Source organism: Pungitius pungitius, chromosome 6 (genome assembly GCF_949316345.1).
Source record: "Pungitius pungitius chromosome 6, fPunPun2.1, whole genome shotgun sequence".
Taxonomy (NCBI): Eukaryota; Metazoa; Chordata; class Actinopteri; order Perciformes; family Gasterosteidae; genus Pungitius; species Pungitius pungitius.
The window spans coordinates 19,665,625-19,684,792 of NC_084905.1; the positions used below are offsets into that span (position 1 = coordinate 19,665,625).

At 46.8% G+C, this 19,168-nt stretch overlaps 1 protein-coding gene across 1 annotated transcript in view; it reads left to right on the forward strand.

Moving 5' to 3' along the window:
• The first annotated feature begins 6,081 nt into the window (after window positions 1-6,081).
• cspg4 (chondroitin sulfate proteoglycan 4) overlaps window positions 6,082-19,168 on the forward strand; it is a 46,867-nt gene continuing 33,780 nt past the window's right edge. The window contains exon 1 of the mRNA XM_037452146.2: window positions 6,082-6,175. Coding sequence (XP_037308043.2) covers window positions 6,094-6,175 — 82 coding nt within the window. The 5' untranslated portion in view covers window positions 6,082-6,093. The remainder of the gene's footprint in view (window positions 6,176-19,168) is intronic.

Genomic DNA, 19,168 nt, shown 5'->3' on the forward strand with positions numbered 1-19,168 from the left:
GAATTGCCGCTGGTTTCACTTTCTGTCGGTGTGAGATTCAACGTTTCGCTCGGAATGAGCCCCCCCCCCCCCCCCCCCCCACCTTCAATGAAGACCGTAGATTGAGGTTTGGCATTGGATGTGTGCCAGCATCTCTCTCAGAAAGGACGACGAGAACAGAGGATGCGTCGTTTGAGAGCGTCGGACCTGAGATTTAGTTTGCTCCTTAATAATCGCCCGGCGTCTTTGCAGCCTGAATGAGCAGTCAAACGTTTCCAGAGGCTCCCAGCAGTGTTTCTTTGAACGTTTACAAGAGAGTGAATGATACTGGGGGTCCACATGGAAGACTCAATCATGGTTACAGAACAGAAGGTAATCAAGCCATTTAAGTCCCACGGAGCTATTTTCTGCTTTCGAGAGGGAAGGCCTTGACCAATGGCGATGCTGCTTTTATAATGGGCGGAAAAAGAAAAAAAAACGCGGCCTCTTTTATATCACATTGTTTGTAAAGCATCCCTTTGTATCTTTTCAGTATCGTCACATCAAACCCATTGTTGCTGTATGACCGTGTGCTCGTCAGGAAGGTGGTGCAATAAACCTGTCTCACCACCCACGTCTTGGCATCATTCTATGTGCCATCACTTCATCACAGTATATGATAAAAATAGAGGTTTCCATTTCGGGAACTAATAGGATGAGAGCTCTTTGACGTCTCGTGTGCGAGTACGAGTTGAGAGACATATGTTTAGCGGGGATAAAGACCAAAGAGAGATCAAGCAACAGGAGTCCTGGATGTGGAATCCAATCTGCGAGCCATCTTGAATTATATAAAGATATCTTTGATTGTATTTTCTAATCCTTCATCTTCATGTATCGTGATGTTCATCTCTCTGGTATAGAAGCTGCTGCAGGATGTGGCTTTATCATTTCCCTGCAAAGACAAGAGTAAAGCACAAACTTTGCACGACAAAAAAAAAAAAAGAACAAATCATTACGGGTGATGGTGCAGCGTGAGGTTTGAAGCGTCAGCTAAATGACATGTAACGTGACATGTGATCACACGTGTTTTTCCTGGGGAACCGTGGCACCGCTCTGCTGTTTGTGCTCCTTGCTGCGATGTACTACTTCTCGATTCCCGCTGAGAAACCCGACGGAGTTTTTCTTTTACTCCAAATAAAAGAAATCCAGGCGGTATCGTGCGTCTCGGCTGCTCTTTCCTGAACGTTTCAATCACCTCCCGTCTCCTGTCGTTCATTGGTGCTCGTTAGCTGCCTTAAAGCGCCGCGGTGTTCAGAAGGGGGGGGGGGTCTCAGTGTTACAGTGCCAACGCAGCCCCCCCATCGTTGCTTCCATTTAGAGAGTTCACATGTGAGCAGCATGAACGGCATGTCAATCCTCTCTTTATCCAGCGAAACGCTGCGTGAAATTCTCCATTTGGTTTTGGCGAACATGCTGACTGGCACACAATTGATCGCTAGAATGATTTCTGTCACACTGGTGATCTGTTGGCTTCGGATGGTGGGGGAATCAGCTGTGATGTCATGCCTCACACTGACTCAGAGATGGGAATTTCTCTTCTCCATACAAAGCGAGCGTATGCTAGAGCACATCCTTGAAATTCAAATTCTCCGGAAATTCAAACTGTCAACTGGTTGGAAAAGTAAGGTCAAGTACGTGAGGCTTAACTGTGGGATGTGTTTGGCATGTGCTCTACGAAGGTCTAGATCGCCTTGGTTTTCCTCCTTCATGTGGCGGCATGCGGCGCCTTAAGATTCCCACCTACCTGCAGAGTTTTTGACACAGCGTCACATGTTGATTTCGTGCAGCTTTGCCAGTGGCGTCATGCATTAAACTGAGGTGAGAGAGCGAGCTGAGTTGACCCTGCTGGTGGGTTGCAATCGGCTCACAGCGGGGAAAAAAAGCAGCGGGCTGCTTACGCTGCAGCACGAGACGGTGGTTTCCATGCTCTTGAATCATCTGCAGATGTTGGTCGTTGGTCGTTGGAAGTTCTTGGAAAGTAACTTCTTCGGCGACTGTGGACACCGCAACGCGGTAAATCCCAACGATTCTTCCCAACTTAATTTTGCATGCGTGATGAGAAACTTACCACGCTACGGCTCATCGATCACGCCGCTACCGCTGGGGCGTTCAGGCAGTCTCGCGGCTTAAAACGGATTCAATTGAGGTGATATCCTACTGAGATGCGTCTGAAATAGGCCCATTTCCGTCTCCAGCGGAGGACGTGTTTGTCTCTTTGGCAGACAGCCCACGTGCAGGACTATATGCTGCAATGCTAATCTTATCTTAATACTGTGTGTGACAGATTCCACTCTGGACTCCAAAGCCTGTTCCTGGATGGAAACACATCTCTGCCCTGCATCATGCAACAAGTCATTTGAAACGTCGCGTGATGAGAAGAAAAAGCTGATCCAACGGACATTGAACTGTTGGTTAATGTGTTGACAGCCACGTATTTAAAGTGTTGTTTTCCAGGAAACAAGCACTGTACCTTTTTTTTACTATACTATATATTGCTATATACTATATACTGCTCTTGACTTCCCAAAAAGAACACTTCATTGCTCGTTTTACTGCAACCCCCCTGCTGTAAATCTGTTCAGATTATGCTGAAGTTAGCCTGCTATAATAAACACAATGGTCGACTACTATGTTGCCTTTATTTGTTTTTAACCAACTCGCTGTAGATGCTAATAAAAACCTCAGCTCTAAATGATTTGGTTGTTACCCTTTCGCCGCTGCCTTAGTTATTGCTGTCCTGTAATAGTCATTGATCTCAAACAGATACGATTTAGAAAGCGTAGAGAATTATGTGACCGTGAACTTTTGCCTCTCGGCCCGCTGCTTTTCCTCAGAGCTGCACATCGGTGTTTACCTTTGTCTGCGCCCCCAAAGCCAAAGCCAAAAAAAAATAAAAAAAACAACCTTTTCCAGTCATAAAGTTCCTGTCCAGCAACTACGCCTCAGGCAGATCTGAGGCATGACGTTGCTGTCGTGCAGGTGGTTTCGGTTTATTCTCAGTTGTCACAGAAGGAAAAAAAATACGACAAAAGAACCCCCCGGAATCATATTATTCATTCACCCCCAACAATTGAACAGTGAGCCACATACAAGCATCTGTTAAGAGAAAAGTGACAAATGAAGAATCCTTCCTGCCAGCGCCCCTAAAGCTCCTTGTTTAGACACCCATTGATTGTCGCATGTCTTCTTTTAAAAGCCGTACCACACGGTGATGAAAACGGGCCCCGCTGTGATTATCTGCCATCTGGCTCGCATTCTCGTCCCGACGGGCGATTGTGGAAAAGAGCTTTTAGAACAACATTGACTCTGCCGCGGGTTTTGATGAAAGTCTGCAGCGCTCGCAGCGTGGCGGCGCTCCGGCCCCGCCGGGCTGATGTTTGGGACGGCGCGGTGGAAGCCGAGCTTTCTCCACTCGGCCTCAGCGTGACGTTAGCGGGTGAGTTTTGTGTCAAAACGTCCCAAGTTACTGCTCCGTGTGAAGATTACGTCAACTGGGAGGGAGAGGAGGTTCGATGAGAATTCCTCCGAGCTCAGGAACGCTGAAACTGTGAGGTAAGCTCAAAGGGTAGAACTTTAAAAAAAAAATACCCTTTGATTCAACAATGAAACGTTAAACAGATTACAGTCAATCCATGGGGACATCTTAATTTACTATTTATCTCGTATTTATAGTCGTATTTATCTCCACTTTGCTTTGGTGCAGAGATGGAAACAAAAAGAGGTCATTTCATGGAAAAGAGATCTGAAACCACCTTGAGCAGAAGACCCTTTTGGCCTTTAGGCCTAACAGCCAGGGGCCAAGACTCATGACCCCCCATCAGGGGACAACCTGTCACGACTGAGGAAAACACGAGTAGTGCGCGATCTCGATGTAAACGCGGCACGCGCTATTCTTAGCGGTGTTTCAGCTGTTGTGTTATGTGTTATGTGTACTGGTATTGTTTCTGTGCATGAGGTCAACGTAATGCAAAGGTCACAGTAAAACTCGAAGCTATAAAAGAGGATGAGAAGAAAAACCAAACAACACAGGTTTGAAAAGATTCCATAAAAAATTCACAGATGTGTTGCGGTAAATGCATTCAACATGTTTCCCGGCCTTGAGGACACGTGTAACACATTTTGGTGCTCATAATTTGATGGCCAGTACGCAAACAAAACCGCTTGTTAACACTAAATCCTCCACGGGACCATCTTTGCCCCAAGAGAACATGAGGAAGGTGGCTTCTCACACACACACACATCTGCTGGCACGGAGCGCTCACGCTGAGGTGGCGTGTTGTGTGGATTACATAAGGCTGCGCGCTCACATTCTGCAGGAGCCCACTCATATCAGTGGGTGACAACCCTCCAGGGCAATTTATGCATCCCGAGGGAGGCGAGAATATGTCATCGGCGCAAGCGGGTTGGCTCGGTGCTCAGAGGCAGCGTTTTTTTTTTGTTTTTTTTTAATTGCAGCGCGTGTCACGCTGAAATAATCAGGGTCACGCTGCGGCGTCAGAAAAAAGGGTCGCCCTGTGAATAAATGGTGTCGTGTTACAGTCGGCACGTGCAGTTTCACGGGGCTCCTCGCGGCTACGCCACTCACGCCCTGACGCGAGGCAAAGGCAGGAGCAGGAGCTGTCTGCTCCATCGTCATCCTGGTTGTTGTTGTTGTTGTTCCCAACAAATGAAGGCGGCCTCGGTGGGGAGATGTTCCGCCGGCTGCCACCAGAGGTGCTGTTGATCCAAAAGAAGAAGAAAAAAATGTGACATATGAAGGAGAACTTTCCTGCACAGATCAGAGATGAAAACCAGATGAAAGCCTTTAAATATATTACATATATAAATATATATATATATATATATATTACATGCAGTACAGGCTGTTACTGTTCAAACAGGATTTAAGGGTTTTTAAATGCATCTTTGATGACAAGTTTCCAAGAAAAAACCTCTCTACTTTTTGTGTAAAATGCCCCTCCGACTCTCATGTATCCTGTTTCACACGCAGCTAATTTGAAAATCATCTCTGAGGCTTTTGTTTGTTCAGTTGAAAAGAAGAAAAAGAAGAAAAAAAAGCCCTCTTATTGAACGTTATGGGCCGCGCTCAACAGTGAATTACTGTTAGTGATTCCACACCCGAGAGGAAGTGTTTAGAAAATTCTAATTGTATTCCGGTTTCAGCTGTCAGAGAGAACGAGCAATAATTTGCCAGGCGGCTGACTGTGAGACAGGTGAAATTGAACGTTCAGGCTCCCCGAGTGAACTTGAGGTTTAATCTTAGCGTCCAACCAGAAACTACTAATCCTTGTGTGTGTGAGGAGCGGGTGCATGTTCATTATAACAGTAAAAAGAAAGAAAGAAAGTAAGAGCCAAGTGGAGAACAATCGCGACAGCACACAATTGAAGTCTCAATTTGCCTGAAATAACTTTAGCAGTAAAACCTTTGCATCGCTCCTCACCTGTTGATAGACCGCACCGCAAATTCAACCAAGCCGACCTGCGCGCTGACGTGTGACGGGTTTGTCAAAAAAACAAAACAAAAAAAAAAGCGGGAAAGAACCGAGCCGTTGATCAAGGGAAACGTTAGCGGCGCCAAGAGTGTTGAGCAGACCTGGTTTGTCTTTAATTAAAAGTAAGAGGTTTATCCTTGTTAGAAGGCCGCCGCCGGTCTCCAAAGGCCACTCCAATTACCGGGAGAGACAAAAGGAGGGAGATCGACAAACCCGGGGCTCGGTTCCACTGAGAGGGAGGCGGGATGTAGCGGTGCTATGAGGCAAGTTAAACGGGTACAGCTGACACGTGTGTGTGTGTGTGTGTGTGTTTATATGTGTTTCCTAATCCTGTGAATGTGTAGGTGCAGGGATAGGAGGGAGAGGCTGGATGGGGTTTTTCACTCCTTGAAGATGTGTGTGTGTGTGCCGGAGAGGGGGGTGGCGGTTTGAAAGAGGTGGTCCCTCCCGTGGTCCCTCCCCAGCCCTGCCCCTCCGCATGAAGGAGTATCCCGTAGCGGGTCCCAAAACTGGAAACTCATGCGGTCCCCTTCTGAATGGAGCGTCTTTAACGTGAGAGTGGAGGACTTTTCAGAGCGACAACATGAGAGACCCGGCCGCCGCCCTGCCGACCCTCCTGACCCTGCTGACCCTGCTGCTCTGCCTTCCCAGTCCAGGTTATGGAGGTAAGTGCCACTGTCCTGCCCCCCCCCCCCCCCCCGCCCCGTTCCGTCTCACTTTTTTCCCTCCTCTATCAGAGATGCAGGAGGAGCAGAGATCTGTCTGATGCTTCCCCCGATGCCCAACTCAAAGCGTGCTGAGCCTCAGGCTCGCCTCGAAGTGCCAGAAAACTTCAGCTCTGACCTGCTCCCCCACCTGCATCAGCAGAAAGTTCCAGTGAACTCTAGTCCGTGCCGGGGTTTCGTTTTAGTTGTTCCGCTGTCCTCTTGCATCTGTTGCTCAGCAGCGAAGCCTTCCCTGTCTTCGGATGAAACTGAACAAGTGGGAATTGTGTGCCTGCGGTCTGACCCCCCCTCCCCCCACCACCATATGTATTCTTTCTTTGCCTTTTCACTGTGCGCGCCCTGGCTGGAGTGTGCGAGAGCATTTACCTTTAGAATGTTTGTATTGAATGTGTGTTGCCAAGAGGCAGTGAAGACGATGCCGCTGGAGGTGAGCAGCGGTCCTTCTGCCCCGCAGCAATGAATGGCTCTTTCAGAGGGCGTGCCCAGTGGCAGAGCTGCTCCTTACGCACCCGGAGAGGAGAGATGAAAGTGTGGCAGAGAGGGGGAGGTAGGGGAAGGGGGGGTAGTAAGGGCGTGAGAGAGGTAGTGTGAGCTAGGAAGAGGAGGAGGGAGGTGGGGGGGGCAAAAGCCCGTACAATGGCTCCATAGTGCATACAGACGTACCTTTCTCCGACACGATGCACGGTCCTGCTTCTTATTCCTCCCAGTTCGAGTGTGGGGGGGGGCGGGGCGTGTACGAGAGAGCCAAGTTAAAAACAGTGTTTCCAAGCAGCTTAACCAACTCACCCCGGCGCAGAACTTTACATATGACGAACTGTCAGGATCCCGCCTTCGACTTCGAGCAGCTGTTGAGCTCGTTGTCTTCCGTCGGCTGTCAGGTCTTCACGCACTCTTTGCAAAATTCCGCTCCAATTAAGTCAGGACAGACCTCTCTGGGAGTGCCTCATTGGCAGCTAAGGGGAAAAAGAAAGTGTCTGCTGATGATGTGAACGGGGGAGTGTTGCTTTGTCTCAGTGGCACAGAATCAAAGCACAGCTGGGGAACTCGATTCAGATTTGTCTGCACTGTGATCTGTTCCCTCCGAGCGCGAAAAAAAGAGTCACCCGCCATTCTTTTTGCTCATCTATAGATAAACCCCACTGACGGGTGTCGTGGCGGCTCCTCCGCTGAGGCCTTAGCTGTGCACGAGTCATCCGACCGACGTCTGAGTGGGGTCACATCGCAATTGCTGCAAAGCCCAAGGAACCTTTTTTGCATATGAGTGTGCAGATGGAGACCTTTTTACAGGCTGTACATGCGCACACTAGCGCTGAAAGTGACGTTTTGTCTCCTTAGCTATTCAGTTAGCATGAAGCAACAGAGGCTGTGCATCAGTTTGAATACTTAACGTCTGCATATATGGATGTAGCGAGGCGTTAATCTACCAAAACACATTGAACCACTGAATTAATAATATTAATATAGATACTAACAGCACTCAAACCCTGAAACATTCATGCCTTGTGTGAGGCACCTTTATGTGGTAACACAATTGGGATTTTATATAGACAATATGTTATAATAGTTGAGAGCATTCCTAAGAATCACAGCTTTTATTGTGTTGTACAGCATTGATTGGGGGGGGGGGAACCAGGTAAAGCGGAACCAAAGTGCGAGTGGGGTTGCATCGCGCCGCCTAGAGGGACGGACGCCTTGCTTTTGTCTCATATCGAAGTTGGGATCTAAAGATGGCGGTTCGCTCGTTCTCTCGCTGGCAACGTGCTTCTGTTTTCCAGGTTCGTACTCTGTGAGAAAGAACAAGAACTGTTTCCTCCCGGGGTGTATGAGGTGCGTCGTAGCTGTGGCGGGTTGGTGGTTGAGTGTTTGGTGGGTGGAGCCGAGTGGGAGAGGGCATGTGTCCACTATGGCGCGCGCGCGCGGTTGCCCCAGCATCAGCGTATCGATACTCTTGAGTGTATGGGTCGGTGCATTGGTGTCCTCACCCCCCCCCCCCCCCAGCGGTGCCTTATTTATTTAGTTTGTGAATATCCTGACATGTTGTGAATATGTTGCAAATGGTGAGAGAAGAGAGAGATGTTAAAATGTAGAAGAAATAACATTAATGTTACTGTTTAACATTATGACTTGATGTATTGTAATAAAGATATCGAAGTTGGGATCTAAAGATGGCGGTTCGCTCGTTCTCTCGCCGACAACGTGCTTCTGTTCTCCAGACGGACATCGAGGTGAGAGTAGTGAACCCCATAAAGAATCTTTTTGTTACTGCCGTTACTTTCCATTTGAAACCCGGTAACACTAGCGCTTAAAGTGACGTTTTGTCTCCTTAGCTATTCAGTTAGCATGAAGCAACAGAGGCCGTGCATCAGTTTGAATACTTGACCTCTGCGTAGATGTCATGATATTTGACGTGTTGGTCGTGGCAGTTTGTGGACAGCTAACGTAGTTGTAAGGATGTAGCGAGGCGTTAATCACACATGTATTTATTGAACCACTGAAGGCCAATTGCCACATATTAATATAGATACTAACAGCACTCAAACCCTGAAACATTCATGCCTTGCATAGCGGTACATTGTACAGACAGTGGAAGGGTCTGTCGATACAGTAGTTAGCTCTACAGTTAGCGTTTGTTTTCCATGTCTCAAAAACTCCTTGAATCAAGATAACGGCGGAATAAAAAACAGGGAAACCGTACAAGGGAACCCTTTCTCCTCGTGTACTAATCTCCATGCACAGTCTGCCTTAGTGTGAACAGGACTCATGCACTGACCCTGGAGAACTAATTGCTAATGTTGAACAGATGTACAGTCACTGATTAGATTTTTAGCCCCCGCGGGGCTCAACAGAATTCCTGCCACAAGCTGCCGGGGGGATTCTTCCTCCAAACGACGTGAAGGCCTTGTATATTCTCCCCTATGTTCACATGCTTGGCTGTCACGGGGCACACTCTATGGAGTCTAGACGCGGGGGGGGGCATCCTTCAAGTCATTGGCACCTTTTCTTTACAGAGGCACGGTGATGAAGCGTGTACCCACTCTTACTATTAATTCTAGTAGCACAAGGAGTTTGAGTCTAATCATGAACACGACGAGCCTTCGCCTGTAAGAACACTCCCCGGTCTTATGAAATTGTGTTTCGTCTGCCCACATAACAGCCTGGTGAACAAATAAAGATTCATTGTGAGCATACGCAGGAGCTCGCCAAATCAATTCTATAATTCACTCCGCCTGTGAAATATGTGAAGAAAACGTAAGGAGGCTAAAAATGTGAGATTGCATGATTACTCAAAGACCTGCCTGTTTGGCCACCCGCTGATGTCCCGGCCCTCAATTTAACGTTGCATCTGTGTTTGATAACACCATCTTTCACCCGCCCGAGCTCGCAGAGTGCCATGGGAATCAAAGGGGGGGGGGGGGGGGGGGGGTGCGCTCGATTCGTCATGGCTCTATCTGCGATTGGACATGAGATGTGGCTGCGCAGTCTTTAAGACCCCCTGCAGCTCGGTTTCTCTTCAGGGGCCAGTGAGGCTGCACTTTAAACGCCGATTTACCGGGGGGGGTTGCAAAAAGCCTGGCGCGGCAGTTCCTTTCAGTGCGTGCATGGCTCTCCAGTGCTTCCATGTTGTTTGGTTGGCATTAGAGGTTGTGTGTTCTTGTTGATAGACACACAAAGCGTAAAGTGGTCATGTACAAAGATGCGGAAGCCGCTCCCCTCCACGGGTCAAACGGCGTGAAAAGCCAATGACTTCTTTCTCGCAACATTACCAGGCGTCACAAAAAGTCTCCCATTGGTTCTCTTGTTTGGTTTTGTGTGGCTCCCCAAAAACTCATCTATAACATATTGACATTTTCTGAAAAACAAATATGACCTGACAGCTGAAGAAACAGACAAACAGACGCAATGGAGAGAAAACAAAACTCCTGTCCAACTCTGTTGGCAGACGTACTGGTGTGAAAAAGCATTGATTGAATCTCCCCATCCCTAAGTACGAATCCTTGTCTTAAGTTGCTCAAATGACATCCAATAAGACAACAGCATCCACTTCAAACACTGTGTAATGGTTTATGCATATCTGTGAGTGCTTTATAGACGTCTCGTTCTCGAATGTGTTTGCATTTTCAATTGCGAAGCTCAACGGGAGGATTTGCATCCCAAGACTGCACAAGAGCCTGCTATCTCCCCCCGGAGTATAATGTCACTATGGTAACGAGAAAAAATAAATATAGAAATGTCCCTGGGCTTTGTGAAATGTCTGTGTGCAAGGCCTCCATGTGTTCCTCAAGAGTTGGCAGGGGACACGGTGTGACTACAAGTGTCTGCACGGAGGATTAATAGGTCCAATGTTTGCGTTGGGAAATTGATGAGATTAGCGTTTTGCTGGTTCCACAGACACATTTTTGTGACCCTCCCCTCACCCCTTCGTTTAAACAGCGCAATGTTAGGACAGAAGGAAAACGGGACGTTTGCAGTGAATCCAAACATGAGCCGAATGTGTAGTCTGTAGCCTGGTTGCTGTTTTAGGAAATCCCTCAAAATGTGACTGGATTACAAATTATTTGGAACTATTTCCTAACATTTGGAGATGTATTCTGTAATGAAACATGATTGCAAGGGAGCATAGCTTTAGTAAAATGAAAGCGTACAGCATGTTTGTTCTTTAAGGGAACTCTAAACTAAGAGCAAATCTATGATTGACAGATTGGCTTTCACGTGGCTCTCAACGTGGCGATACCTGAAGCGGTGGCTAGAGGCTAACAATGCTAACGGCGTGAACAGCTTAACTCCATATTCAAGATCTTTTTGTCGTGGGCAGATAGTTGCTAACTGTTACCTGGATGATCTGTATGTCGTGCAGAGAGTAAAATCCGGTCGCCCCGCTGCAGAACGAGTGCTTCTTCTAAAACATGATTGCAAGTGCACAAATCCTTCCTGGAGGCGGGAAGCCATCCTGCTCATTTACAGTCTCGTCCTTTCGGCTGCATGAAAATGAGACTTTTTCTGAGCATGGAATCAATATTGATAACATTTCTAATGACCTCCCTCACTTCTGCTAGCCTGATGTGTTATCCTTGCACATTCAAAGAGAAAGTTTCAGTGAGACAGAATCCATTAATTATTTTTTGTGGGCATTCTGGCCCGAGGCTAACATCATTGCGAGAATCCAAAGTTAGCTGTATGGACAGCTTGCTTCACCCTGCTCCTTTCCCCCCAATAACTTTATCATGCAACTGCTTCATGACGGATGAAGGTGGGTCTGCTGGAACTTTAAAAAACGTCTGTCGAGACACTGGACCATTGTTGCTCTCTTACAGTGGGTTACTGTGTTCAGCTAAAAGCCAGTAATGGAAACTGCACAAAGAAATCCAGAGTTGATGACAATTTCATCATTTATTTATAACTACATAATCATTTCAGTTCATTACAACGTATTTTCATAGTTCATGCCGTCCATTTTACTCGTTATGATAATGCACACACGGAATGAACTGCCTAGATGTTGTTGAGCAATGCAAGAAGCGATGTGACGTAGTGCAAAAGCGGCCATAGAGTGTGTCAAACAAACCTGGGGATGACTTCTCGGGACCTCAGTGAAACCATAAACTAACGTTGATGCTACCTTGATAATGCAAAGTTAAGTCATCACACAGATGTGTTATTTCAACCCAAACCACTTTAATTCACATCACATTTGGTTTCTCTTGAGCTTGAACTTGAAGAAGCAGTTTGGCCCATCTGTAGCACAAGAAAGGCAGTAATGACCCCTGGTAATGTCATTTTAAAGGTTTGATCACATTCACAATGGGTTCCCACTCATAAATACAAATTATAACTACTGGTTGGAGGATCCAAATACTAGATGGAGATAATTGGGTGTATATGAGCCCACTAGTACATTCTTACCCCTAAGCCCAATATTCTTAATGTCGCCCTGTTTCATTCTTTTTGGCATCTCTCCCCCTTTTGAAGCCTGTCAGATCTGAGCAAATGACTTGATATTTCCTGTCGTATAATTACTGACATGAATGATGGCCAAAACTACTAAATTAGACAAAAATCCAGACAACCCTTTATGGCATCAAAAACATGCGATTAGACGATCAAGACGTACTCCACAAAGCTGCAGATGTGCCAGATGCACAAGCTTCTGAAACGAGGGCAAAAAAAACTCCTTCCCAGATGTGTGGCTGCCAATGTCGTCACATGTAAAGCACGTAACTCAGTCAGCAACAACAGTAAAGAAATTATCGTTGATCTGAGGACTTTATAGTCCCTTGGCAGATAATCTTTCCCACAATGCTCTCTTTGAGGTTGCTGGCTGTCAACTGGAGGCTGCTTGGATTATATTTTAGGGCAGCGATCTGCTTGGAGCAGGCGGCCCACACACAGACCTCATTTAGCTCTGGGTGTGTACACTGAAGGGTTTCTGTCCATAAACACAGATTCTCTCCTTAGGTGGAAGGTCAAAAGCCATCTCATAGTCTGCTCCCGTGTTGTTATAACCCATAACACGTCAGTCAGATGATGGGGGGGGGGGGGGGGGGGGGGTTCTGCAAGTTAGTTATAAATCTTCCACAACCAGATTTGATGTTTTTAACCTGCGATCGCCTTAACATCTTAATCCGGTTGAAATCCCAAAGTGAACACAGCAGAAGTGCTTGGGTGAAAGTACTGTTAAATGTGTGTCCCAAAAGCTTGACGTCATTAGATTAGGTCCATGATGCCTTTGGGGATATTGCGTCTTTGCAGCAGCAGACAAAAAGGAAACGGAAGAATAAAAAAATGACATTAGTGTCAATTACTGAACATAATAAACGGTAAACAGGGGAATAAAATAAAACAATACTGCAAAAGCTGAAAGAGAAAACGCCAGACAAGCCATCGGGTCGGATGCCTTTTAGATCAAAATAGGGCGGCCTGAAGAGCGACGTTTAAATGTGTGTTTTTCCCCTCACTGCAGCCGCTGAACTCTGAATGTTTATTTTTGATAAGAGATGTTGGGGAGTTTTGTGCCCGAAATGAAAACTGCGGAGAAAATTCTCATCAATGCAGAACTTTTCAATAAGCAGGAATTATGCATGACCAGATGCCTCGATACGAGTGGCCGTTTTGCTTCCTTTTTCACTGAGTTTTATCATTTTCGGGTTGAACGGCGGCGAATCAGTTCTATTCTGGCGGCCATTGTTTCTCTTATCCATTGGAAAATAAATTAAAAAGTTGGAGGGATTCGTCTAAATCCGATGGGTTGCGAAACCCCTAAATCTTTCCTTCCTGTTTATGGTGAATGTTATCAATTAATAATATCAAAAGATTCCGTTATTGTGCATCATCATATGTTGTGAATGAGCGTTTAAATGAGATTTAGGAACAATGCCTGCTCTGTTGAACACTCTGCATCACATGTAACTCACATGCCCCGATCGGTGGAATCGGCCGATGCGGTGAGGGAGCGGCTTCTCGGGGCGCTGGAAAAGCAGCGTGAATCATGGGAAATATCTCCAGGTTTGGGCTGACTCATCTGAGACGCGTTAGGAAAAGCCTGAGCTTTCCACTCCAACATCTGGAGTCGGCTCGGTCGATTGGTAGCGAGCCAAAGCCCCTGGAGGCTTTAATCAAATTGTCCCCCCGCTTCTCTTTGCCTAATATAGACGAAACAACGGCGGTGAAAGAATGTGAGTGCGCCACAATTAGCCGAGTTCTGAAGACTGCTCCGTGTTAGATCTGAAGTGGCTCTTTAAAAACAGGCACCGAGAGACCAGTTTCTTATCAGATGTGTCGCTCACGGCAACTCCAAAACCTCTGGGAACTTCGTCTTCTTTCTTTTTTTTCTTTCTGTTCTATAAACAGTAAACCACACACACACACACGGTAGTGTCTCAGATTAAAAATGGAAATGAATGAACTTAACTATAAAAAAAAAGAAAACGTCTTTAATATTCATGCGATGTCTTTTGCATTTCACATGCGTCAAGTTCCGTTCTACTCTCCCTCGGAAAAGTCCAGCAGGGAGAGGAGCTCACATGAATATGAGTCACTGTTTAAATATAGAGAAATCCGCGGAGAGTGTGAGGACTCCCTGCAGCCCGGGGGGAGCGTGAGTCAGAAGCACAAGGCCGCTGTGGTTAATCATGAGACATCGGACTCCAAACTAATAGTTTGTTGTGCTTCTAATTAGTTCTCCACTCTGATTTGTTATTAGCCTTTGCTCCGAGACCACATGATTGAGCTTCGTCTCCCCCCCCCCCCCCCCCCCCAGAGGCGACGAGATGTTAATATCCTGAACGAAATGAAGTATTTTTGGAGTGCTGGGAGTGCGTCTGGTCAGGGACAAAAGTTCTGAAACCAAACAAACTTTTCAGATATTGCCAGATGGAACCCGTTACATTTTGTAATAAGGGACTTAATTGTCTTCATCCACGCTGTTATCACACGTATTCTGATACATTTGTAGCATGAACGTCCCGCCATTATTTATCCCTTGTCGTTTCGTACAAAGAGCAACAGTCACCGGGGGGAACACCAGGGTGGATCGGTGGGGTCGCTGCAAACCTCACATCCTGTTAGAAGATCTTCATCGGCAACTGCGCAAAAGGCACGGGGGCCGTTTGACGCCGGGGGGGTCAGGCGCGACGGAGGCCGCGGTGTGGTAGCACCGGGCCTGGGACACTCTCCGCGGTATCACACGACGGTTAAATATAGCCCGGGCCGGGAGAACCAAGAAAAGAGCGCGGCGCTTCACATGGGGCCGGCGAAAAGAGGGGGGGGGGGGTTAGGAGGGGGTGAGGCTGTGTGTGTCTGTGTGTGTGTCTGTGTGCAGTGGTTCACACAAAGCCCAGTGTTAGGCAGCCAGAGTAAATGCCGTCACCCCGCTGGTTATGGAGGCTTAAAATAACCGGGGGTGGAATGGGGAGGGGGGGGGGGGGGGTGATGTGTCACTTGAAGTTTGGTTGGACTGTTGCATGAATCGGAGAACAGCTGCGCAGTGGAGCTGAAGCACACGTCAGAGGTCGGCCCGGCCCACACGGCCCAGCTACTTGTGCCGAGGCTCCCAAACCCTGGTGACGGATGCTGAACGGTTCTGCAAATGTTTCACAGAATGTCGCCAAGCAAATATATATATATATATATATATATATATATATATATATAAGCAAAGACTGAGATCATGGGTTGTGTTTATCAGTTATAAATAAGTTCTTCCTCCACATAACAAAAAAAAAATGGAAGGTCGCGCTCACGTTGTGATCATGACGTCAAACAAAGAAGTTCAGCAAAAAATGGCGCCAATGCGGCAGAGACTTAGCTCAGCTCAACGGTCGACACGACTCTACAAACCGCATCTCCTGCGACCGTCTCATTTGTTTGCTCCAGTGAAAAAAACTGCCATTTGAGTTGTGAGAAACATCTGCTGGCCGCTGCGGTTTTATATTTTCCAACAACGGAGGTGGCGAACAAAACGTCTCATTCATCTCTAAGTATATTTCCAATGGCTCTTTGAGCTGTAAAGGTGAAATTGGTTTTAAAACAATCTCTCTTTGGACTGTGAAGGTTCGATTGCGCCGCGAATACAGAAAAACCAGTTGCGCACGACATGTGACAAGTTACGTCAATCAAACAATTACTTCTTTTTAAGACGCCGTGTCAAAGACGATCACGTACACAATTAGAGAAACGCCGCCAGCTCGCCATCTTGTTGAAGAGACAAACACTGTGAGAAAAGGGAATAAAACAGAAGTCTCGCAGATGACGCCAGGGTTTTTTTAGGAATGCGCTCTTACAAAGCGCTTTGTGCCGGACCGGGCCATGGGAATAGACCCTCGGGAACGCAGAGATGAGTAAAGGGGAAGCTGACCACATTCGACCCCCGGAGCATCCGGTTACTCCACGGCCCAAAAATGAATTCCCAAGCTTCTCTTCTGACAAACATCGTGTCGACGAGGGAACACAAAATTCACATTATTTGCAGACCGGTGACATTACCTGAACACGTGTGAACTGTTCAGGTATTCTGAAGGAATCCTCCCCTTGTTGGTAGCCACCAGAGTTCTGTGGAGCTGATCCGCAGCGAGAGAGAGAGCATTTTGCAACACACACGAATACCAATAACCTTTGGGTGGTAATTAGCATGGATCCAGCCTGAGGGGGTGGGGATAGGACTTTCTTTTTGTCTGGCTCCCTGAGTCACTACTGCACATTCATTTATTAGAAGAACGAGCATGCTCCTGGTATTTCGTTGCCCTCTTTGCATTCATTGCATGAACTATTCTGGATGTGTGCGGGAGGGTAAAACCGGTCAAGTAAAAACAAGAAGTTTATTTCAAGGAAAGTCTGGTGTGTGTGTGTGGCATCAACTCTAAATGCTTTAAAATGGTTCAGATCCCTCAGGTGTTCAACCAACAACATATTCTCACTCCCAACTTGTCAAATATCTCTTCAAACTGCCTATATGTCCCCCCTGGGGCGATGTCTGGGACGTGTCCACCATTAAATGCAGTTTCTTTACAGAACAAACTGCAGCGCTCCCGGGAGCAAGGCTCTCCACCCAGAGGCCATAATCCTTTATTGAGTTTATTGACTAATAAGCCTGAGTTCAGTCTCAAGTGGGAGGTGTGGGTGAAGTGGAGACACTTTAAGTCAGGTTCATATTGTGACTCACTTGACGCGTGATGAATGGGGATGTCATGTTGAAGGAGGGCGGAGCGTTGCACCCACCTGCTTCAACCCTCCTGCAGCGGACAGTTGAAGAGAGGTCAGCAGCTTAAAATAGACGCATTGATCCCGTTAAACCCGACTTCATTGCCATCAAAAGCGGCTGTTCTCAAAACAAAAAAACAAAAAAAAATGTGTATCTTGGTGGAACTCCCACAGCTTGGCCAATGAAAGTGGAATAGACCAGATTCACCGCTTTGCCGAACTGTGGATTTCATTTCCGGGGGGGTGGTGGGGGGGGGGGCGAGAGTCGAACGCGGCGGTCAGCGACAGACGAGACTTCTGTGTTTTCCTAGAAAGGCTGCGCGTGCTGTACTTGGAGCTTCCCCATGCCTTTACATGGCAAGTAAAACGCAGACATCCTGCTAAACACAAAGTATCTAAAGCCAGCAAAATGAATCCCACCAACGGATAATTGATGAGGTTTAATCATGGAGGTCCTTGTTAGACGCTGCGTAGTCTAAACACAAACGGAGCACTGACAAGTTACAGAAGGAAACCTCCCGTCTCACAGGGGACTTTCTTTTAACAGACTTCTGTCTGAAGAGCCTTTGTTGAACACAACTTCTGGCTGCTGTTTCTGAGAAGACAAATTAAAAAAACATGTTTTCCTCCCGGCGCTGCTGAGATAATGTGATTCCATTGTAAGAGACGGATGAAATCAACGGTCTTTGTTTAGGCGAAAAAGTATGTAATCAAGGGGTTTGAGAATAAGAGAATATGAAGCTGTGAGTGTGATTCTGCGCCACTGGAGGGGCCAAAGAATGCAGCAAGGCAAATATGGCGAAGCAAAGTAGCAACTTCATTTCTTCTTTGTTGCTTTCAGAGAGCGAAGAGATGAAACGGGATATAAAGCAAAGGGTGGAGCGGTAGAAGGTCCTTTCCACCTACACAAAGGAAGCTCAACTCGACTTCCCAACATGTGATAAATTCCAGACGTCCCAGAGATGCGAGTTATAAACTATTGATGGTGGTCTCCATGTGAACTCACGGCTGATCCCTCAATGGCTTCACGGTGAGGTCATTTGGAAACAACCCACTGGCCCCAAAAAGGACTGTCTGTGTGGACAATTATGGTAGTTGGATAATATATCCTGTTGCAGGCTGATTTCGTGGATTTATGAATGAGGCTTTAACTGTAAGCAGGTGTGTTGTATTAAAGATGTGATGTCCCTATTTGCATTGTTGAGTGAAATGTAGATAAATAATGTAAAACCACAGAAGCTCACATGCAGTGATTTTAGAGAGTCCCTCTGTGTGTGTGGAGGATTCTGTGGTGAACCTTCCATGGTCAAATCCGCCCGGCTCCACCCGGCCCCCGCCCTCCTGAGTCAGCTCCACCCGTCTCCTCCTCACACGCCAAGAGAGGCGAAATGGGGTTCGAAAGTATGAATGCCGTGATTCAATAGCACATGCAGTCCTAATAACAGTCCTAATAACAACGTGTTCTCGATGAAGGGAAAATCGTCAGCATCCACCTTCTCTTACGAGATATTATTTTGGGTTCGCTGCTGCTTGTTACTTGTTCTTCTGAGTTTGTGTCTCTATGTGGAAATGCACTTATTGTAAGTCGCTTTGGATAAAAGCGTCAGCTAAATGACATGTAATAGTCCGTAGAGTGAAAATCTCAAATCACAAAAGGACGACTGTCGGCTCGGGAAAGCCACACAGCAAAGAGCAATTTGACCTCCATACGGAGCAATGCAACGCTGCAGGTGCATTTGTTTTTCTCGGTGCATCACGTGCGGCGGCAGAGCGTCTGGACGCCAGCTGGCCGCCGTTGGCGGGATTATCGAGAAACAATGCAATCTGGAACAGCGTCCATTTGCAGCCAGAATAAATGTAGGCGCTGCTTGGTTTAGCCCGTGGGATTCAATTTCTCAACCTCATTTGAATTCTAATAAACAACTGTAAATGTATTCATCACTAAAGGCCACAACGCAGACGCACAGGGCCATTGTGTGAATGTTGAGCAGACTCCACATGCGCTGCGTTCCAATCATTTCTTAAACCCATTCGTTCGACATAGGAAGTTAACAACTTCATTTATATTTAATATAGATTCTTAGGTTCAGGTTTTTATTTTCATAAGCATGTAACACAGATGTGTGAATCCTTTTCTTACAAAATAATCTGCTTTGACACTCCATCGTTTCCACGGAAACGCGATAATTCACAGTCACAGACGTATCAGAAGTCAGCCTGGATTTAGATGGCTCGACATAA